The following is a 22,847-nucleotide window of genomic DNA, read 5'->3' as shown; positions in this document are numbered from 1 at the left end:
ATGGTTAGGACTTGCCAGCTTCACTGCCACGGCCTGGGTTCAATCCTGGAACTGAGATCTGCAGGCATCACAGCCAAAAAAGAAGCAGCAGCAGCAGCAGCTGGTCCAGGAGGGGGCAGGAGGGGTGGACGCAGTGAATGCCTGGAGCGGAGAAGTCTGGGAGGACAGGTTCTGGTTGGACGGGAGGGAGGGGGAGGCCAATGACACTTCTGGGGGTGGGGCGGGGTGCCAGGAGGACAGATGCCCCAGGGGAGAGGGCGGCTGGGACTGGGGGGAACCACGCCTGTTGGACACGTGTGAGGGACAAGGCCCCGAGGGGGCGCAGGGAGAGCTGGCCGCCTTCTCCCGTCCCCTCCGTCCCACCCCAGAGAGGGCTGCTGCTATGGCCTGGGAGCGGGAAGCAGGAGCCTCGGGCTGGCTCACCTCCTCCACTTTCTGTGAAGGAATCCAGAGGGCGTTACCCAGCGGGACAGGCCTCTGCCAAAGCAGCCAATGTCCCCTCGTTCCTGGAGACAAACGGACGTGTGGACGGACCCCCAGACCCCTGGCTCCTCGGCTGCAATCCTCTTAAACTTATCTGCTCAAACAAGCCTCGGCCCAGCGACCTGAATATAGTAATCTCTCAGATTAGCTTCATCTTCACTTCCTTTTTAGGAAACGGGTCACCCGTGAATTGGGATGTCAGGAGCATAAATTACCAGGAACAGAAGTGCGGCAGGAATGGGGGGAATGGGGGGCTACAATGAGTGCCTCCCCTGCCACCCCCGCCTCTCCCACTACATCTTGCCCCCTCCCTTCTGTGAGCCTCCAGCTGCACCCCCCACCTGTGCTCTTGGTGTCTCTGAGGGTCTGGTTCAAACTGCCTGTGCCTGCCCCGGGGTGGGGCTGTCTCTCCCTGGGGCTCAGCTCCCTCTGATGTTTCCACAACTGCCCAGCACGCTAGATGCCTCCTTCATGGGGCAGGGGCATGGCATTCACCTTAATACTCAGGGCTATGCTGCAGTGGAGCAGAGATCAGGGTCAAAATCAGCAAAAAGTCGAGTCTCCAATAAGTGTATCATGAAGCCCAGATGTCACTTTATGAGGGGAAACTGAGGCAGAGCCTGTGTCCCACCGTGGCGGGGGGGTGTGGACAGCGGTGGCCAGAGGGGGCGCCGCAGGGCTGTGATGTCACCCCGCCACCCCTCTGTGGCCCCTGAGACCCCAGGGCTCATGGGGAGGCAGCCGGGCAGGAGGTCCCAGAGGGTCCGGCATGTCGCCAAGGCATCTAGACCCTGTCGAGGTGGGCGGCTGGCCGTGGGAGGAAATTCCCAGGAGCCGGGGTGGCTCAGAGGAGGGAGGAGGGGGCAGGACTGCACAAGCCGTGCGGAGCACAGCTGGGTCAGGAGGCGGGGGGCCCAGGATGCTGTGGTGACCGATGGCTGGGTCTGGGCAGTGGAAGCAGAGAGCTGGGGGCACTTTAAAGAAGTGGGTTGGGCCGGAGGGGCAGGGAAACACCAAGGCCCAGGTCCTCTCTGTGAGGCGGAGGGTGGATGCCGATCCTCGGAATGGGGACAGGGGCGGGCAGGTGTTTCTGGCAGTGAGATCAGGGGCAATGGGCCTGAGGCTGGTCGCACTCAATCAACTGGGCCAGGACAAAGCTCAGATGAGCTGTTCCCTGTGGAGACAGACCTGAGAGCCCTTCCACTGGCCCCTGACTAGGGAGAGGCCCCAAAGAGCAACTCTAAGGCTGGAGGAACCTGCCCTGGGGGCCAGAGTTGGGCAAAGGTCTCATCTTGGGGCAGGAAGCCCGCTGGAGCGTGGGCCCAGGAGACGCCCCCCGGGGCGTGGCAGATAGGTCCTGGGTATGGGAGGTGGCCCAGGGTGGCTGAGGGCAGCAGAAGATGGCAGCCTAGACAAGGAGGGGCTTGGGGACAGGCAGACTAGACAGACTCAGGAGACATCTAGAAGGCCAGTCGGCCAGATGGCAGCAGACGTGGGAGGAGCTAGGTCTGCCCGCAGCCCAGGGGGCGTGCAGAGCCTGCAAGGCCTCTGCAGAGCCCGTGGATCGAGAGCTGGGGGTCGCTCGCTCTGAGATGGGGTGATAGAGACTAAGGCAGGCTGGAGCCCCGAGGGCAGGCCATTGGCTGTGTCCTCGTGTGCTTCCCAGGCTCCTGATACCCGGGGCATGGCCACCTGGGTCTCAGCCCTGGCCTGGGCAGCTTAGCCCTGACCCCCAGGGGCCAGGGAGACCAAGACTCCAGGTCCGCAGAGCGACGGCCTCTCCCTTCTCTCCTCTTGCCTTGCAGTGTCCCCACTTCAGCTCCTTTGCTGATGAGCTGACCGGATATGTGACAAGGAACATCCTGGCCACGCCCATCATGAACGGCAAAGATGTTGTGGCTGTGATCATGGCTGTGAACAAGCTGGACGGCCCGTGTTTCACAAGTGAAGATGAAGACGTGAGTGTCCGGGAGCCCTCTGGACGCGCACACGCGTCTGTCCCCGGGAGCCCTCTGGACGCGCACACGCGTCTGTCCCCGGGTCTTCACGGTCCAGTGCCTGGCGGGGCCCACGCCTGGCAGGTGACGTCTGTGTAGGCACCTCTCCTAGGCTCGGCTCCGAGGGCTCATCTACACATTTGTGTACAAGTCCACGGCCCGCAGGCTGAGGTCCATGCTGCGCGTGCGGCCCCGCCTCCAGGCAGCTGGGTGCCTCCTCCACAAACGCACACCTGGGCACACATCTGAAAACCAGGGTTCTGACCTGCTGTCGCCACAACTCCCGTTTCAGGTTTTCCTGAAGTATCTGAACTTCGGGACGTTAAACCTGAAGATCTACCACTTGAGCTACCTGCACAACTGCGAGACACGCCGAGGCCAGGTACCCGCACGTGCTGCCAGCCGGGGCACCCCCGCCGGCTCCAGGCCCTCCGGGCTGCCTGAGTGTGGCCAGGTCCCCCCACCCTGGTCTCTGGACAGAGGCACATGGTTCTGTGGGCACCTGGGCAGCCGAGGGAGAGGGCCCGGGGCTTTCGTGGCTGCGGACGCGGAGCTGTGAGTATGCCGAGCTGAGGGCAGCGAGGCCGGGTGCCTCGCCCTCGGGCCCCAGGGCTGTGACCACCTGCAAACACGGGCGTCAGCATTCCTCCCTAGAAGCTGCCTCAAGCCTTCTGTGGAAGGAGCAGGGGCGGATTATGACCGTAGAGCAGGGGCTGAGGGTCCCACAGTCCGCGGCCGAGCCTCCCGGTGGGTTCTGCCTCTGGCCACACAGGAGAGCAATGGCTTCCAGGACTGCAGTCGGCTTCCCCCTGAGCGAGGAGGCCCGGGGGCCCCGGGGGGACACGGCGCTCCACCCTCTGTGGCCCGTGCAGAAGGCGGTAGGGGGCGCGGACACGGTGGGGCGGGCAGGACGTGAGAGAGGGCACTGGGCAGGGCCTGAGGCCGCAGAGGAGCTGGAAGCCTGCGGCCAGCGGGACTGCAGCGTGGGGCTCCGGAGGGCACGTCAGAAGGCCACCAGGTGGACTCAGCCCCACGCTGTGGGGACGGGGTTGCACGGGGGATTTGTTCGGCCCGCTTCTTTCCTTCTGCCGACATTTGTCTGTGAGTCGGGACTCTCGGGTGTTTCCGGCGCGACCCGACTGATTTCTTTGCTCAGCCTGTTTTCTCAGCAGCTCCTGCGCCCTCTGACATGCCCATCGACCCCATCTGTTTGGTTGTTTGGTGGGTGGATTTTTTTGGTTTGGGGGTTCTGCACCTCCTTATTCTCTGGCACTACAAAATGCTTCCATCTCATTTGTATTTTCCGGCCCAGTCCTGGAATTAGCCATTCCTCAAGGAGTACTGGTTCTTTTTGCTGGAGACGGTCTTAGAAACAACGACCTGGGCACCAGGTGTGATCTTGGCTTGGCGTGTCATAGCTTCTAGGTCCTCTCAGCTGACGGAGCGAGGAGATAGGTGTGTGTCTACAAGCCCATGCAGGTGCACGTCTGTAAATACTTCTGCGTGTAACCATCTGCATCTGTACCAAGTTAAGCCTGAGTTCTTGCTGATGCCACCAACCCCCATCATCCCCACGTGGATCGTTCTGGCCTCCGCCCCCCCCCCCCACGTGGATCGTTCTGGCCTCCGCCCCCCCCCCCACGCTACACGGAGACCCCTGGCTCCCGTCCTCTGCCGTCCACTTAACGTCGTTGTCCAGCCCCCTTGCACGCGTACAGCAGGGTACCTGTGACCCATGAGAAACAAGCTCATCGCTGGAGCACAGAGATGTGTGCAGTTCCTTTGCCTTTACTCTTGCAGACGCCATGCATCTCCAAAAACGCTGAGGTCAGCACCTTTTCCCCACCCGCTTCCGTGAGGAGGTCTCTTGCATTCTCTTGTCACAGTCTGCATTCTTTCCTGGAATCCCCCAACCTACCAAATGATTTTTTTTTTTAATTAATTTATTTATTGGCTGTGTTGGGTCATCGCTGCCGCGCGCGGGCTTTTCTCTAGCTGCAGTAAGCAGGGGCTTCTCTTCGCTGCGGTGCATGGGCCCCTCACTGCGGTGGCCTCTCCTGCCATGGAGAAAGGGCTCCAGGCGCGCGGGCTTCAGCAGCTGTGGCTCATGGACTCCAGAGCGCAGGCTCAGCAGTTGTGGCGCACGGGCCCAGCCGCTCCGCGGCACGTGGGACCCTCCCAGACCAGGGCCCGAACCCGCGTCCCCTGCACTGGCAGGCGGATATCTCAACCACTGCACCACCAGGGAAGCCCCCCAAATGATTTTTAAATTTGCAAACACTATGGTTCATTCTTTGTGCCGTAAATTTCTACAGGTCTTGACAAATACATCATGACATGTACCCACCATTACAGTGTCATAAAGAATCATTTCACCACCCTAAAGACCCCCACCTCCACCAAAGCCCTGACAACTACTGATATTGTCACTGTCTCCATAGTTTTGCCTTTTGTAGAATGTCATGCACTTGGAATTATATGGTATGGAACCTCTTAGGACTGGCTTTTTTCACTTAGTAATATGCATTTAGGGTTCCTCCGTGTCTTTTCATGGCTTAGTAGCCCATTTCTTTTTTTTTTTAAGCATCTTTATTGGAGTATAATTGCTTTACAATGGTGTGTTAGTTTCTGCTTTATAATAAGGTGAATCAGCTATGCATATACATACATCCCCATATCTCCTCCCAGCCCATCTCTTTTTGTTGCTGAATAGTATTCCAATGTCTGGATGCATTACAATTTATTTAGCCATTCACCCATGGAAGGACATCTTGACTGCTTCCAGCTTGGGGCAATTATGAATAAAACTGCTATAAACGTTTGTAGACAGGTTTTTGTGTGGGTACAAGTTTTCAGTTCAGTTGAGTTAATACCAAGGTATGTGATTGCTGGATAATATGGTGTAATTGTGTTTAACTCTGTTAGAAACTGTGCAGAAGTGGCTGTGCCGTTTCACATTCCCACCAACAATGAATGAAAATTCCTGTCACTCTGCATCCCTGTCAGCTTTTGGTATTGTCAGTTATTTAGATTTTAGTCATTCTAATAGGAGTTTCGTATTATTGTTTTAAATTACAACTCTCTAATGACAAATGATGTGGAGGATCTTTTCATATACTCATTTGCCAACTGTATATCCTACTCTTTGGTGAGGTGTCTGTTCAGATCTTTTGCCCAATTTAAAATTACGTTGTCTGTTTTCTTACTGGTTAGTTTTAAGAGTTTTTTTGTAAAACTGGGGTTTACGTCCTTTATCAGATATGTATTTTACAAATATTTTCTCCAGAAGTATAGCTTGTCTTTTCATTCTCTTACCAGTGCATTTGGGAAAACAGAAGTTGTACATTCTCTTTTTTTTAAATCGAGTGTAGTTGATTTACAATGTTGTGTTAATTTCTGCTGTACAGCAAAGTGATTCAATTGTACATATGCATACATTCTTCTTGAATATTCTTTTCCATTATGGTTTATCACAGGATATTGAATATAGTTCCCTGTGCTGTACAGTAGGACCTTATTGTTTACCCATCCTGTATATACTAATGTAAGTGGTATTGTGTTCTTAATTTCAAGTTCCAATTGTTCATTGCTGGTATAAAGGGAAGCAGCTGACTTTTGTATGTCAACCTTGTTATCCTGTGACCTTAAGACAATAACTAGTTCCAAGAGGTTTTAAAGATTGATCCCTTGGTATTTTCACATAGATGATCATGTCATCTGCAAGCAAAGACAGTTTTTCTCCTTCCCTACCCATGTCTATCCATTGTTCTTCCTTTCCTTGCCTTATTGCGTTCGCTAGGACTTTCAGTACGATGCTGACTGAGCGGTAAGAGGGGCATCCTTGTCTGGCTCCCAGTATTAGGGAAAGAACCAGTTTCTCACCATCAGGTATGACATTCGCTGTAGGGTTTTTGTAGAATTTTTATCTAGTTGACCAAGTTCCCCTCTATTTCCACTTTGCTGAGAGCTTTTATTCCGAATGAGTGTTCGATTCTGTCAAATATTTTTCTCCATCAATTGATGTGATCGTGTTATTTTTTTCTTCTTTAGCCTGGTAATATGGTGGATTACATTAATTGATTTTCAAATGCTGGACCAGCCTTGTGCACCTGGGATAACTCTCACTTGGTCACGGAGCATAATTATTTATATATACTATTGCATTTGTTTCACTAATATTTTGTTAAGAATTTTTGTACCTATGCTCACGAGAGATTTTGGCCTGTAGTTTTTCTTTCTTGTAATGGCTTTATTTGGTTTTTGTATTAGGGTAATGCTGGCCTCAGGGAATGGGTTAAAATGTCTTCCTCTGCTTCTATTTTCTGGAAAAGATTGTACTGAATTGGTGTAGTTTCTTCCCTAAATGTTTTGTAGAATTCGCCAGTGAATCCATCAGGGATTGGTGGTTTCTTTTTGGAAGGTTATTAATTATTGATCCAATGTCTTTAATACTTATAGCTCTGTTAGGATTATTCTATTTCTCCTTCTGTGGGTGTTGGTAGTTTGTGTCTTTCAAGGCGTTGAAACATTTATTTAATCTAAGCTATTTAATCTAGATTATTAAATTGGGGGGCAGAGAGTTTTACAATTTATTACTTATTTTCTTCTGCCTCCTTTAGGCTTAAATTAGCCTTCTTTTTCTAGTTTCCTAGGATTAGATTATTGATTTTAGATCTCTCTTCTTTTCTGATATGTACATTCAATGCTGTAAATTTCCCTACAAGCACTGCTTTCACTGCATCCCACAAAGTTTGACATGTATGTATTTCCATTTTCATTTAGTTCGACATCTTTCTAAATTTCTCTTGAGACTTCTTCTCAAGAGAAATGTATTAATTAGAAGTGTATGCTTTAATCTATTTTGGAATTTTCCAACATCTTTCTGTTAATGACTTCTAGCTTATTGCCCTGTGGTATGAAAATGTATTCTTTATGATTTTTAATTCTTTCAAATGTGTTAAGATGTGTTTTGTGGCCCAGAGTATGGTCTCTCTTGGCGAATGTCCCATGTGACCCTGAGAAGAATGTGTATTCTGCTGTTGTTGGATGAAGTAGTCTGTAGATATTCATTATATCCATTGCTGTTTAGTTCAACTATTTTCTTACTGATTTTCTGCCTGCTGGATCTATCAATTCACTGAAAGAAGAACATTGACGTCTCCAGCTATAGTAGTGGATTTATCCATTGCTTCTTGCAGTTCTAGTAGTTTTTCTTTATGGAATTTGATGCTCCATTGTTAGGTGCATACACAGTAAGGGCTGTTATGTCTTCTTGGAGAAATGACCCCTTTATCGTTATGTAATAGCCCTCTTTACTCCTGATCATTTTTCTTCTTCTGAAGTCTGCTTTGTATAAAATTAATATAACTATTTAGCTTTCTTTTGATTGGTGTCAGCATGGTATATATTTCTGCATCCCTTTAATTTTTCCCAATTATTTTCATTGTGGTAAAATACACATAACAAAAAATTTACTATCTTAATCATTTTTAATCTACAGTTCAGTGGTATTAACTACATTCATGTTGCACAACCATCTCCACCGTCCATCTCCAGAACTCTACACAGCTTCCCAAATTGGAACTCTATCCTCATTAAGCACTAACTCCCCGGTACCCCCATCCCAGCCCCTGGAAACCACATTCTACTTTCTGTTTCTATGAGTTTAGCTCATACAGGTGCAACCCTACAGTATTCATCTTTCTGTGACTGGTTTATTGCACTGAGCAGAATGTCCTCAAGGTTCATCCCTGTTGTATCATATTACAGAGTTTTCTTCCTTTTTAAGGCTGAATAGTATTCCATTGTATGTATAGGCCACATTTTGCTTATCTATTCATCTGTTGCTGGACACTTTTGTTGCTTCCACATTTTAGCCATTATGAATAATGCCGCTGTGAACATGGGTGTACAAATACCTCTTTGAAACCCTGCTTTCAATTCTTTTGAGTGTATGCCCAGAAGTGGAAACGATGGATCATATGGTAATTCTGTTTAATTTTTTAAAGAACTTCCATACTGTTTTCCAAAGTGTCTACACCATTTTACATTCCCACCAACAGTGCAAGGCAGTCCCGATTTTTCCACATCCCTGCCAATACTTGTTTTCTGTTTTGTTTTGTTTTTAACACTAGTCATCCTAACGGCTGTTAGTTAGTTCTGACTGTAGTTCTGATTTGCATTCCCCTAATGATTAATGATATTGGTCATCTTTTCATATGCTTATTGGTCATTTGTATTTTTTCTTTGGAGAAATGTCTATTCAAGTTCTTTGCCCATTTTTAAATCTGGTTGTTTGTTTTTGTTCTTGTTGTTGAATTTTAGGAGTTCTCTACATAATCTGGGTATTAATCCCTTATCAGAAGTGTGATTTGCAAATATTTTCTCCCATGGGCATTGCCTTTTTACTCTGTTGATGGTGTCTTTTGATGCACAAAGATTTTTAATTTTCAGAAAGTCCAGTTTGCTATTTCTTTCTTTTGTTGTTAGTGTCTTTCAAGTCATATCCAAGCAATCATTGACAAATCCAATGTCATGAAGCTTTTTTCCTGTGTTTTCTTCTAAGTTCATAGTTTTGCATGTGGATATCTAGCTTTCCTGGTACCATTTGTTGAAAAGACTGCCCTTTCCCCACTCAATGGTCTTGGCATTCTTGTCAGAAATCATTTGGCCATATATGCTAGGGTTTATTTTTGGACTCTATAAGCTATTCTTTTGGTCTGTAGGTCTGTCTTTATGCCAGTATCACATGTTTTGATTAATACAGGTTTGTACTATGCTTTGAAATCAGAAGATATGAGGCCTCCGGTTTTGTTCTTTCTCAAGATTGTTTTCACTATTCAGGGTCCCTTGAGCGTCTATATGAGCTTTAGGATGGGTTTTTCTACTTCTGCAAAAACATCATTGAGATTTTGATACGGATTACATTCAATTTGTAGGTCACTTTGGGTAGTATTGACACTGTAACAATATTAAGTCTTCCAATTCATGAGCAAAGGATGCCTTTCTAAGTATTTGTGTCTCCTTTAATCTATTTCAGCGATGTTTTATAGTTTTCATCGTTACAATAATTCCAGCAATTGTTGTAATTGCTCATGTATTTACCTTTGCTGGGATCTTTATTTCTCCATACAGCTTTGAGGTCCTTTCATTTCACCTGCAGGACAGCTCTTGCAGGGCAGGTCTAGTGGTCATGAACCCCCTCAGCTTTTGTTTTTCTGGGGACGTCAATTTCTCCCTCGCTTCTGAAGGACAGCTTTGCCGTTATTTTTTCTTCTTCTTTTAGGCACTTTGAATACATCAGGCCACTGCCTTCTGGGCCCAAAGTTCCTGATGAGAAATCTGCTGATAAACTTACTGAGGATCCCTTGTATGCGATAAGTCACTTCTCTCGCTGCTCTCAAGATTCTGTCTTCCGACAGCTTGATTATAATGTGTCTTGGTGTGGGTGTCTTTGAGTTCATCCTACTTGGTGTGTTTTGAACTTCTTGGGTGGAAATATGCATGTCTTTCATCAAATTCCAGGGGTTTCCAGGCTTTATTTCTCCAAATATTCTCGCTGTGTGTCCATCTGCCCTAGGTGAGGTCTAGCCCATCTCCCTTGGAGGAGGTGTTCTGAGTGGCTCTCATTCTGCCCTTGCTTTGAGGCTTGCTTTCTCCCAGCTTCCTCTCGGCCAAGCCCCTTAACCTAACTGCTGTGAAGACATCTCCCCAAATTCGTATCAGCAGCTCCATAACAGTTGCCTCAAGGCAAGATTCAAATCCAGCCCCACATACCCCAGGTGCGGGCCTAGTGAGGCACGTCTGGAGCATTTTCTGGGTCTTACCCCACCACACACACTTTCCCCCAGTGGATCTCCCCCAGGGGATTGTGTTCCCTCTGTAAGAAAGATAGGTCTCAGGAGAAGCCAGGGTTTTGATTCTCTGCCTGTCATGTCCTGAGTCCCCACCTCCCTCTCTGGATACCCCACTTTTCTGCTCCCTCTCATGCAGACTGTCTCAGGGTCCCTGTCCTTCTGCACCTCTCATCAGCCACCCCAACTCAGCAGTCAGAGCCATACTTTGAAAACTTAGGTCCTGTCACTTGGTGGTCTTCAGGGACTCCCCTGCACCTTTCTGGCTCACCCCATTCCACCATTCCGCCCCAGCCATGCTCCCCTCAGGGGCCTCTGTATTTGCAGGTCCCTCTGCCAAGAATACTGTCCCACACACCCCATGGCTCCTCCGTGGAGAGATCTCCCCCGACCTGAGCATCCCCACACTCTGGCCCTGTATTCCCTACCCAACTCCACCTGCCGTATCTCCTGCATTTACTCATCTCCCTGTGCCAAGCCATCTGGTTGGTTGGTTTGTTCACGTTCTAGCTGCCACCCCCTCCCCGCTTTAGAAAGTGAATTCTAAGAGTTGGGGATTTTTGTCTGTTCTGTTGTCCAGTTATACCAGTCCTAAAGCAGGCAATAAATATCATTCCAGCAAATGAATTTCTGACACTTAGGAAACACGACTATCTGGAGACTCGTTTCCAGCTCTTCAGACCGCGTGCATGTACAGACGTGCTTTCGGTGGGAGTTCTAACGGGGACTTCCAACAATGGGCATACACGTCTCAATTAAGTACTTTGATTTCCACTCAGACATTGCCTGATCCCAGTAGAAAGCCGTTTCTGAGACCTTACACTCTGAATGGCATTTTAAAGAAACCTAATTACTTCACAGCTCTACCTCACAGCTCTTTTTGAAAAAAGTCTAAAATGAACCAAGCCTGGCTGCCACGTTGCCTGTGGTTCAGCCTGGTGCCCGCTTCTTCCTCGTGCTGTAGGGGAGCCCCGACCTCCAATTAAAGCAGTTCTCAGCACAGTGCCCACCCTTCCCTCCCCCAGACCTTAGCAGCCCTCCAGGGTCCTAGGCCCCCCTCCCCAAGTCAAGAACCACTGTCAGTCCTTCCTGATCACTATCTCCATGGACTCTGGCTCAGGGGCTCCCGTTAATCCCTTTTTGAGAGTGTCTCAGCCACTTTGGTCAGAGGCCATAGAAGCAACAAAGAAATCATAGGTTTGGCCCTGGGATGTTGGAATTTATCTCAGACCTGCTGCGTCAAGCTGACTGGCCAGCTTTAGCTGTGGTTCCCCCTGCCCAACGGTCCATGTTGCACCACAGCTGGATGAAAGTCCCCAGGGGTGCAGGGCCTTGGCCTCCGTGCTGCCCCCCAGGCTGTGCTTTTGTCCACGACCCACTGGCTGGTGTGAAGACTGGAGCATGTGTGCTGCCCCTCCCAGGATGGGGTGGGAGACGTCCCGATGCAGGAGCTACAGAGAGAGCATACAGGCTCAAATGCTGTCGCGCAGCCCTGACCTGCGAACAAGTGGAAGCGTTCAGAGGTCAGGATATGTGAGTCTGAAGCAGCAAGGAGGGGCTGGCTCTCCTCCACCCCGGGCGGTGCAGGCTGGTTCTGTCATCGCAGCTCCCACCGCGATGTCACTGGACGTGAGGTTGGGAAGAGACGGGCCACAGTGTGGACCTTCTTTCCACCATCAGAAACCTCAGGAGTATGAATAACAGTGAACTGTAGCGAAATAATGAGGAAGCAATGCATTTCCATATTTATTACCTTTGCCTTAATGTAATTTTCTTAATTTTTAATTTAATTTAATTTATTTTTTGGTCGCATGGGTTGTGAGATCTTAGTTCCCCAAACAGGGATTGAACCCACTCCCTTGGCAGTGAAAGCCCCCTTCTTGGGGGCTGGAAAACTCTAAACCCTGACCTGGCAGTGGCTACAGGTGCCTCCGAAGATGCCTGCACCTCACTCAGGGTGCACCCTGGACTCAACTCACAGAGTTAAAAATGGAAACAGGAAGAAGGGAAGGGCAGAGGCCTGGGGTGGCCCGCGCTCCTGGCTTCAGACCACCGTGGACACGCTGCCTGGCCCGCTGAGCCCCCGTTTCCTTGGGGCTATATTAGTACCTGCTTCAGAGCAGGGTCCAACGTGGGGACTGGTCCTTGGTCCGACTGGCGCACTGGAAGGGCAGGGGAGACAGGACACTCTCTGCTGGGACAGAAGGAGGGGACAGGGTGGAGAGTGGAGGAAGGTCTCGCCTAGAGGCTGTGCGGGGACACCTTCTCACTCTGTCCCCCTCCTAGGGGATGAGTTTGGGGACTGAATTACTCAGATGGCTCAGAAATTAGGTGTGTGGCCCAGATACCCTCACCCCTGAGCTCAGCTGTCCAGGACATCCCTGAGCGCCTGACCTCCCCCACCCTGACATCTGTGACATGGGTTCTGGTCCCAACCAGGACTGGTACCCAGGGATAGCTCAGCGACTACCTGTGGGATAGATACACAGGAGACTAGCACTCACACACACTCACACTCAGATGCACACATTCGCACACACCCACACTCACAGACTTGCTCTCACTGGCACGCGGGTCTCTTAGAGAGTCTGCCACCTGGGAGTCTCGCACATGTGTCGGGGGAGGGGGGGCTCCATGGTCACCCACACCCACTGCCCTGCATGTCCTTCCTCTGTCAGCTGGTGACTAAGCACCTCAGTCCCCTGCCGCTAACGGCCTGGAAATGAATGCACCCGGCACGGAACTCTACCTTCCCCCCACGCGCATTGGGTAAGGATGCCGATCTGCGGCTCCCCAGCTCTGTGACCTCGGGAAAGTCAAGTAACTTCGAGACCTCAGGTTCCCCACCTGTAAAATGGGATAGTGAGGTTCTGCCCTCTGAATGCTGGGAGGATTAAAGATCCTTAGAACAGCGAATCTCGCCGCCTCCCACGCACTCTGCAAATGCAGGCTGAGCACTCAGGGGCCAGGTGCTGCTCTAGCCATGAAAAAGCTGTGCCTCCCAACCTCATGGAGTTTGCGGTCGAGTCCGGAGACAATGAGACTGTACATCTGAGAGGCCGGGGACGAGATGGGGTGCCGCAGGGCATCTGGTGCCACAGGTGCTCAAGGAGGGCCTTCCCTGAGCCACTTTAGGCTGAGACTCAAGGATGAGAAAGTTCTGGGCTGAGGGCTGTGAAAGCAGAGAACAGAGCTTGTGCAAAGGCCCTGTGGTTGATCAGAGTGAGCTTTGAGGTCACAGTGGGAGTGCGATTCAGACACACGGGGCAGAGAGGTGACGGGGGCAGACCGCCGGGAAAGCCTCCTCCACCAGTGGGGAGAGGTGGGCACGGAGGGGGCGTGGCCGGGCTGCTGGGAAAGCCTCCTCCACCAATGGGGGGAAGTGGGTGCAGAGGGGGCGGGGCCGGGCTGCTGGGAAAGCCTCCTCCACCAATGGGGAGAAGTGGGCACAGAGAGTGTGGGGCCGGGCTGCTGAGAACGCCTCCCTTACCAATAGAGCGAGATGGGCAGTGGGCTGCCTCCTGGTGAAAGGACTCTAGGGCAAGTGGGGTCTCCAGTGCCCATCCCTACCTGTAACAACAAAGGGTGCAGGTGCTGCAGAGGGCCCCGAGGGTGGCCAGCAGGGAGGGAGCCAGGCAAGGAAGAATTGCAGTGGAGGCGGAGGGGCTGGGCACCAGGCCGCCCTTATTAAAGGTCAGAGGGCACGGAGGTGGTGAGTGAGTGTGAAAGGGTGGGGTCTAGAGGGACCTGCCTGTGGGCCGTGGCTGAGGAGGGGGGAGGAGAGCCCGATGGGTGGCCCTGGACAGCAGCCTGGGGCCCAGTTGGGCGTCAATGTCTGGGGCAGGGTCTGGCCAGGGCCACTCTCAACTCACTTTGCAGAGACCACAAAAGCACTTGACCTCCAGGAAACAATGAATTCCTGTTCTCAAGCCCCAGCTTCTCACAGGCTAATTATGGAGGGCTGGCTGGTCAGATCTTTGCCCTTCAAGCTCATGGCAATCGATTTCAGTTTTCACTCATTCCCTCACCAACCCAGCCTGAGGCCAGCACCAGGCAGTGAGCGGCAGGGATGTGGCCAAAGACTGGAGACTTTACCTTCCAGAAGGTTTGCAGGGCCCGAGGCAGGGAGCAGGGAGTCACGTGCTTGGATCTCAGCCTGGTGCCGGCACCCTGTTGGGAGAGGCACCGTCACCAGTGTCCCCCAGGGCTCCGAGGTCAGAGCGCGTGTGAATGTGTGTGTCTCAGGCGTGACAGCTCACACCCAGGTGCCGCTGTGGTCAGACGGGTGTGGGCAGGTGTGGCCACGACCCACAGGTATGTCACTCCCCAGGTGCTGCTGTGGTCAGCCAACAAGGTGTTTGAGGAGCTGACGGACATCGAGAGGCAGTTCCACAAGGCCTTCTACACTGTGCGGGCCTATCTGAACTGTGACCGATACTCAGTGGGCCTCCTGGACATGACCAAGGAGAAGGTGAGGCCTCAGCGCCCCAAGGACCTCCCGGTCAGCCTCGCCCAGCTCCGCCGCTGACTCAGTGACTCACTCCCTTCTCTCCTCCACCCAGGAATTCTTTGACGTGTGGCCTGTGCTGATGGGGGAAGCCCCGCCGTACTCAGGCCCACGCACACCTGACGGCCGTGTGAGTCATGGGGTTGGGGGGAGGGACAGGCCCTGCCCGTGCACCCTGGATTTCCTGGCTCCAACCCCAGGGTGGGAAGGGGCCTGTCCCGGCCCGACCCAGGGTGGGAGAGGGAAGGAAGGCTAGGGGAAGGGTGTGGGCGCCGAGGACGAGGCTGTGGGCCGGCTGGCTATCTGACCGCTGCAGAGGTCAGGCCCCCGGGGCCATCTCCCCTGACTCCAGCCCTGCAGTGCTTTGGGGCCGAGGGCCAGGCCTGGTCTCCTGACAAGTGTTGTCAGCCTGGTTGTAAAGACCAACATCGGTTCTGGTTGACCCTAACCTCCCGCTGCCCTATTCTTAAATCATTGTAACATCTGCCTGAGTGGGGCTTCGTGGGTGTGTGTGAGCAGGGTAGGGACATGGGCAGGTATCTCTGTCACTTATTGTGCGTCCAACCCGGGTCATACTTCAGAGCGTGGCCATGCCTCAGTCTCCCCTCCTGTCAAATGGGGATAATAACAGGGCATCAGAGGATTCCATGCCAAGTGCATGCAGGATTCTCTGCGCAAAGGCTGGCTGTGACCACGGCTTCTCATAGTTATGTGAGTGTGAGTGACTGTGTGAGTGTGTGTGTGTGTGTGTGTGCGTGTCACAGACGTACAGGCCTGGGTCAGCTGCGTGCATATGTGTGAAGGAGCACAGGGCCCAGTTTTTGCATGGGCTTGAGTGGGACACAGACGGAGGGAAGACAGATGTAAACCAGAGTGTGTAATGTGTGTCCCATGACGGTTGGCGCGCGTGTACATCGTGTGCACCTGTGTGCCTATGTGCAGTTATGTGGGCATATGTCTTGACGGGTTCCCGTCGGGAAGCCCCTCACGCTTGCTGGGTCTGTTTCTCAGGAAATCGTCTTCTACAAAGTCATCGACTACATCCTCCATGGCAAGGAAGACATCAAGGTCATCCCGTAAGTGTCGGGGTTTTATGAGGAGCACTGCCCAAGGGCAGGACCACCCCGGACCCCGGCTGGATTGGCCTGAGGACCTGTCGCAGCGGAGTCAGCGGCCCCGGCTTCGGCCCCGCACACCTTAGTGCTCCCTGAGCTGGGGGGCGCGGCAGGATGCGGTGGGGAGGGAGGCCCACTTACTGGTCTGGGAGGAAATGAGTGGGGGCCTGAGGAGGCCCGAAGCCTCACGGCTGTTGGTGCGGGTGCCCAGGGGGTCAGATGAGCTGTCCAGGCGGCCCTGTCAGCAGCGACTGGCCCTTGAGGCCCTCAGGGTCTCGTTTTGGTTGACCCAGACAGCCCAGCAGGTAGAGCCCCCGGCAGGGGAGGCCCAACACTGCACACCCAATGGGGCGGGACAGGAGGGGACCCAGCCCAGCGGGTAGCAGAGTCGCGTGGAGCTCGGGGCAGCCCAGAGAGACTGGCAGGCGGCAGCTGGCCATTACCAGCCCTACAGCCGCATGGCCGTGTGGCCTCCGTGGCCCCACTAGCCTGTCAGGACCCCAGCCCGCAGGTCCCATGCAGGGACTGGGATCCAGGGCCAGGCCCTCAGGGGTGACGCGTGCGGCCCCCTGTAGGGCAAGGGGCCTCAGCGTGGGCAGAGGAGGAGTGAGGCCACTCAGGCGCCCCCAGACCTCACCCCTGGCCTCCCCCGTCTTCTTCCAGTCCTTGCCAGCTCCCCACAGCCCACCTGGGGTCAGAGACGGGAATCAGCACGAACACACAGCTGAGCATCTGGTCCTCTGACCTCTGCTTCTCTCCCACAGCTCACCCCCCGCCGACCACTGGGCCCTCGCCAGTGGCCTTCCAACCTACGTGGCAGAAAGTGGCTTTGTGAGTCCCCCGGAGCCCTTCCCACCGGCCCGTGTGCCCCGGCTTTGCTCACTTGGAAGCTCCTCAGCTTGGACAGAGTCTATGTTAGTGTCATACTGTACATCTGGCCGCTTCAAGTGAAACTGTGTTTCTGGTCCTTTTTCAGATCTGTAACATTATGAACGCCCAGGCTGATGAAATGTTCAAATTTCAGGTACCCGTCTATTCATTCATAGAAAGCGTGTGGTACTTAGGAAAGAAGACATTGTGACTCAGAAAGGAGGGACTGTTTAGGGAACAACCTCACGTCTCACAGGCTAACGGCAGCAAACACGTGTTCCGTACACACAGGTCTGCGTGTTGGCTGGGCACGCCTGTGCCTGGCGAGGGTTCACGTCTGCTCCATGTGGGGACACATGACCAGGGCGGGCTCTTTTCTGAAGTAGGCCTAGGTCAAGTGGACCAGTGGAGACGGGCTTTGTGTCTCGGGGCCTCCTCCAGGAACTGGCCAGGGTCCCTATTTCACCGGCCAGGCATCAGTGGGATGTGAGCTAGGACCCACTGTAAGGCCCACTGGGACGGGGGTGCTAGGCCCCTTGGTCAACAATTATTAGGAACCTGGCAGCAGGGCACTCAGTCAAGCGGGGGGCCTTCCAAGGGTGGGACCCTGTGCGACCACAGCACTCACACAGCGAGGCTGCCCCTGTGGACAAGGCCTCCCTTCTCCTCTGGGGAGAGGTCACAGCACACACCCTTGGGGGCCAACAGACAGGAACAGTGACCCAGTCTTCACAGTCTGAGGGCAGAAGAAGCGAGGTTCACACTCCCTGGCTGACAAGCCAGGCCCGGGCCAGGGCCAGACCCAGGGCAGCGGTCAGCTCCAGACGCCTCTCCTCGCAGGAAGGGCCTCTGGACGACTCTGGGTGGGTCATTAAGAACGTCCTCTCCATGCCCATCGTCAACAAGAAGGAGGAGATTGTGGGGGTCGCGACGTTTTACAACAGGAAAGACGGGAAGCCCTTCGATGAGCAGGACGAACTCCTGATGGAGGTAAGCGCCTGTCCAGTGGGCCCCAGAGGCGACGCCTGTGTGGTGGGGACACCGCCTGCTCCGGGCCCTGACCCGGCGCGAGAGCCCGGGAGGAGCTGTGAGGCCCCATCCCAGGGGCTGGAGGCCGGCCCCCTGGGAGCCCCCTGCGCACCGGGGGGGCCCGTGGTGGGTGACGCGCTCCTGCAGTCTCTCACGCAGTTCCTGGGCTGGTCGGCGCTGAACGCCGACACCTACGACAAGATGAACAGGCTGGAGAACCGCAAGGACATCGCCCAGGACATGGTTCTGTACCACGTGAGATGCGACAGGGACGAAATCCAGTTGATCCTGGTATGTCGGTGCCCCGCGGGGAGGCGGGGCATCCCAGCAGCAGAGGCACCACCTGCAGCCCACTCGCCGCGCCGCACGGCTGGGCAGCCCTTCCCTGGGCCCCAGGCCCTCAGCTGTGGGCAGGCAGCGATCACGGCCCTTCTGGTCGTGCAGTGCAAGGCCTCCACCGTCATCGCCCTAGTGGAGAGCTTCGACAGGCGTGGAGAGGCAGGGACGCGTAGGAACCGCGAGCCGGCTGGGCTCTCATCGTCGCCGTCTCTGAAGCCAGAGGCCTCAGCTGGGGCTCCTGGAGGCTCCCGCTGTTCTTTCGTGCCCAATGTCACTTTGTCCCACAGTCAGGAGGGGTGTAGCTGACACTGTCGCTCTGTCTCTTAGCACACGGTCTCTCTCCTAGCCAACAAGAGAGCGTCTCGGGAAGGAGCCTGCGGAATGCGAGGAAGATGAGCTGGGGAGAATCTTGGTCAGAACCTGACTCCCGCCCCCAGGTGGAGACTGGGCGGGCCTGAGGCGGGGGGGGGGGGGGGGGGGGGGGAACGCCTCCATTCCCAGGAGGCCGGAGTGAGCTTGGGCACAGAGCGTGAGCTTGTGATGTTTGCCGCTGATACGCGTCCACGTTCCTGCGCATCGTGTGTGCCCGTGTCAGTGCATGTGTCTGTGTGTCCTTCCGTGTGCCTGTATATTCACGTGTCCTTGTCTCTCTCTGCGTGTGCCTGTGTATGTGCGTATCTTTGTGTTTGTTTCCCTGACAACATCACCGTGTCTGCCCAGCTGGCAAGTTCTCGTTGTTGGGCCACAGGTGGGAGAAGGGGAGAGGAAGGGGGCTGAGCTGGGAGGGGATGTGAGTGCCCCAGGCTACTGGCTTGATGTTACCGGACACCTGGGGTGTCTGATGCTGGACAGAGTGTCCTGAGAGGAGAAGAGACAAGAAACAGGCGGGGCTTCGGTGGGCCTGCCCGCTTCAGCCCCACAATCCTTCCCACAGAAGCAAGAGCTGCCGGGGCCCACCAAGTTTGATATCTATGAGTTCCACTTCTCTGATCTGGAGTGCACGGAGCTGGAGCTGGTCAAATGTGGCATCCAGATGTACTACGAGCTGGGAGTGGTTCGAAAGTTCCAGATCCCCCAGGAGGTGAGGGGTCATTCATGATCAGGGTCTCAGTTCAGGGAGAGGTGGTCAGGAGTCCCAGGTCCCGCAGGAAGTCTGGGGGCAAACATGTTCATTACAGAATGGACAGTGCAGGCCAGCAAAATATTCAGGGCAAGTGTGCCTAGAATACATGACTGGCTGGCTGGCTGGCTGGCTGGCTGGCTGGCTGGATGGATGGATGGATGGGTGGATGGGTGGATGAATGGATGGATGGATGGATGGATGGGTGGATGGATGGATGGATGGGTGGGTGGATGGATGGATGGGTGGATGGGTGGGTGGGTGGCTGGCTGGCTGGCTGGCTGGATGGATGGATGAATGGATGGATGGATGGATGGATGGGTGGATGGATGGATGGGTGGATGGGTGGCTGGCTGGCTGGCTGGCTGGCTGGCTGGCTGGATGGATGGATGGATGGGTGGATGGGTGGATGGATGGATGGGTGGATGGATGGATGGGTGGATGGATGGATGGGTGGGTGGGTGGATGGATGGATGGGTGGCTGGCTGGATGGCTGGCTGGCTGGCTGGATGGATGGATGGATGGGTGGGTGGCTGGATGGATGGATGGGTGGATGGATGGATGGATGGATGGATGGATGGATGGATGGATGGATGAGTGGATGGATGGATGGGTGGATGGATGGATGGATGGGTGGATGGATGGATGGGTGGATGGATGGATGGATGGATGGATGGGTGGGTGGCTGGATGGATGGATGGATGGGTGGGTGGCTGGCTGGCTGGATGGCTGGATGGATGGATGGGTGGATGGATGGATGGATGGGTGGATGGGTGGGTGGTTGGCTGGCTGGCTGGCTGGCTGGCTGGATGGATGGATGGATGGATGGGTGGATGGGTGGGTGGGTGGGTGGATGGATGGATGGATGGATGGATGGACGGACGGACGGATGGATGGATGGCTGGCTGGCTGGCTGGCTGGCTGGATGGATGGATGGATGGATGGATGGCTGACTGGATGGATGGCTGGCTGGATGGATGGATGGATGGACGGACGGACGGACGGACGGACGGATGGATGGGAAGTTTGTTACACAGGTACTCCAGGCAGTCTGATCATCAAGTGCATCACTGGGCAGCAGTGGGTGTTTGGTTTTGGAGGAAGAGGAGACAGAAGCAGCCCAGCACCTGTGCAGAAAGCACACAGCACCCTCTAGGTGTGAGCCCCTAGAGGGGTGAGGGCCCCTCTAGGTGAGGGCCCCTCAGAGACTGTCCCAGGGAGAGGGGCACAGCCTTCCCAGTTGTGCTGCTTCCCTGTGGTTTTCCAGCTTCTGCCCTGCCTCCACCTTCACACCTCAGGGAGCATCTGCTTCCCCAAGGCCAAGTGAGGGAACCGTCTTTCTCTGTGCCCTGGAGAACAAGTGCAGCAGGCTGGCATTTTCTATAGACATTGTACAAAAAACAAAGGGAAAACACAAAAGAAATAAACTGTAGAAAGTATTAACAGAATAAAAAATTTCCAAATAATTTCTGGCCCTAAAAACCACAGTGGAAGCAATGAGAGGCTCCCTTGGGCCCATGTTCTATTGTCCACAGATAACTGCTCACCCTTCTGCCACCCCTCGGCCTCTGGACCTTCAGCCACCATCCCCTTTCCCCCGTCACTGGGCCAGGTGCCCACACATCCTGCCGCATTCAGATACCCATGGCTGAAATGGACCTCGTCTTCTGAAATATCCCAGCCCCCTCTCCTGGGGTCCGTGTCTCAATCTGGGGCTTCGCAATAGGACGGAGGCCCAGATGCCCTGCTCTTGGCTTTGGCTCCACCCCTCTGGCTGCCTGCCACCCCGGGTGCACCCGGCAGGTGCCACCCACGAAAGGCCAGTGGTGGGGCGGGGACGGGACGTGGGCCTTTCCCACAGCTGTCAGCTGGGAGAGCGACGGTGGGACCAGGCGCTCGGTGCCTGGAGCCCACGTCTCCACCTCCCTCAGGTCTTGGTGCGGTTCCTGTTCTCCGTGAGCAAGGGGTACCGGAGAATCACCTACCACAACTGGCGCCACGGCTTCAACGTGGCCCAGACGATGTTCACGCTTCTCATGGTGCGTGGGTGTGGCGGGGGTGGGGAGAGGGCTCACCCGTCTGATCAGGGTGGTGAAGACCCTCCCACTTCCAAGGGCAGCACCCTAGGTGGCGGCCCCTCCACGTGGGAGGTGGGGGCCTTCAAGGGCAGAGGCCCCTCTGACTGGCGCACACCCCCAGCCGGGGAAGTGGATGGAGAGCACGTGAGCTGGGAAGGGGCAGTGGGGTCGGGCCCAGCTCCCCGCCTCCCACACCCCTGCCCCCACCCGGCAGAGCAGGGAAGCAAGGGCAGGCGAGGGTGCTGACGGGCTGCAGGATCGTGGGCTCCTGTCTCTGCAGACGGGCAAACTGAAGAGCTACTACACGGACCTGGAGGCCTTCGCCATGGTGACCGCCGGCCTGTGCCACGACATCGACCACCGGGGCACCAACAACCTGTACCAGATGAAGTAGGCGCGCTCCTGGGGCGCCCACGTGGCTGTGCGCTGGAGGCAGCCACAGCGTCCCCGGGGAGGGGCCTGCGGAGAGCTTGCCTCCCAGCAGAGCGGCTGGGGAGAGCGCTCGCCTCTGAGGGCCTGCCGCACCCACAGGGGTGCCCGTTCCTCATGGGGGGAGCTGGGGGCAAACAGGCTGCTCTGGGGCTCCTGACCACTGCTTGCTTTTCATTTAACCTCCGTGACAGATCCCAGAACCCTTTAGCCAAGCTCCACGGCTCCTCGATTTTGGAACGACATCACCTGGAGTTCGGGAAGTTCCTGCTCTCCGAGGAGGTGCGTGCCCTCCCTTTGCTCTCTTGCTGTATTTCCTGGCCGACTGACCTTCGCTTGCACCCCTGGAACTCCACTGCCAGCGTCCACACCACACAGCTCTGGCGCTGGAGAAGGGAGGCAGGCTTTGTGGTGGTGGCGATGGGGGTGATGGGATGGGCCTGGTGATTCCAGTTTGGAAATGCCCTCACGGGGGGTGAGGTGGGCTCAGGTCCCTGGAGTGTTGGGGGGGAGGGGGGGTGGGGGCCTCCCGGTGCAATGTGCGGCCACCTGGGCCTGGGGCCCATGACCCTTGGGTAGAAGCTGGCCAGCAACGCCAAGAGGGACAGACGGATGACCTCCAGGAGGGGTGGGGGAGGGGAAAGGACGGGGAGCGGGGGGGACGCACCTGTGACCAGAGCCCCGCCTGCAGACCCTGAACATCTATCAGAACCTGAACCGGCGGCAGCATGAGCACGTGATCCACCTCATGGACATCGCCATCATCGCCACAGACCTGGCGCTCTACTTCAAGTGGGTACCACCGCCCACCCGCCTCGTGGAGACCACCAGGAGGCCCCATGGGGAGGGAGCCTGGCTGGGGGGCACCTGGGGCTCCAGGCAGACAACCCGCCCCGGGGCCCCACAAAGGCTGCACTCCCCACCTCGGTTCCTCTCCTGGAAGGGCGTGTGGGGTTGAGATCAAGGAGGACGTGTGGTCCTGCGTGGCGTGAGGGGGCGGGGGTCAACTCCCTCCCTTTGTCCTTGG

The 22,847-nt window shown here is 55.0% G+C and overlaps 1 protein-coding gene across 1 annotated transcript in view; it reads left to right on the top strand.

Moving 5' to 3' along the window:
• Positions 1-22,847, top strand: part of PDE6B (phosphodiesterase 6B) — a gene marked incomplete at both ends in the record, with an annotated part of 28,252 nt that overhangs the window by 841 nt on the left and 4,564 nt on the right. Inside the window, 15 exons of the mRNA XM_082653772.1 lie at positions 2,289-2,441; positions 2,773-2,862; positions 14,664-14,804; positions 14,896-14,970; positions 15,852-15,916; positions 16,720-16,786; positions 16,932-16,979; positions 17,666-17,815; positions 18,002-18,145; positions 18,540-18,605; positions 19,128-19,274; positions 21,245-21,352; positions 21,672-21,781; positions 22,015-22,102; positions 22,512-22,612. Of these exons, the coding sequence (XP_082509898.1) occupies positions 2,289-2,441; positions 2,773-2,862; positions 14,664-14,804; positions 14,896-14,970; positions 15,852-15,916; positions 16,720-16,786; positions 16,932-16,979; positions 17,666-17,815; positions 18,002-18,145; positions 18,540-18,605; positions 19,128-19,274; positions 21,245-21,352; positions 21,672-21,781; positions 22,015-22,102; positions 22,512-22,612 (1,553 nt within the window). The remainder of the gene's footprint in view (positions 1-2,288; positions 2,442-2,772; positions 2,863-14,663; positions 14,805-14,895; positions 14,971-15,851; positions 15,917-16,719; positions 16,787-16,931; positions 16,980-17,665; positions 17,816-18,001; positions 18,146-18,539; positions 18,606-19,127; positions 19,275-21,244; positions 21,353-21,671; positions 21,782-22,014; positions 22,103-22,511; positions 22,613-22,847) is intronic.

This window comes from Grampus griseus (genome assembly GCF_964374135.1).
Source record: "Grampus griseus genome assembly, chromosome: 4".
NCBI classification, from domain to species: domain Eukaryota; kingdom Metazoa; phylum Chordata; class Mammalia; order Artiodactyla; family Delphinidae; genus Grampus; species Grampus griseus.
The sequence above is the reverse complement of the archived record's forward strand: the minus strand, read 5'-3'. Positions and strand labels throughout refer to the sequence as shown.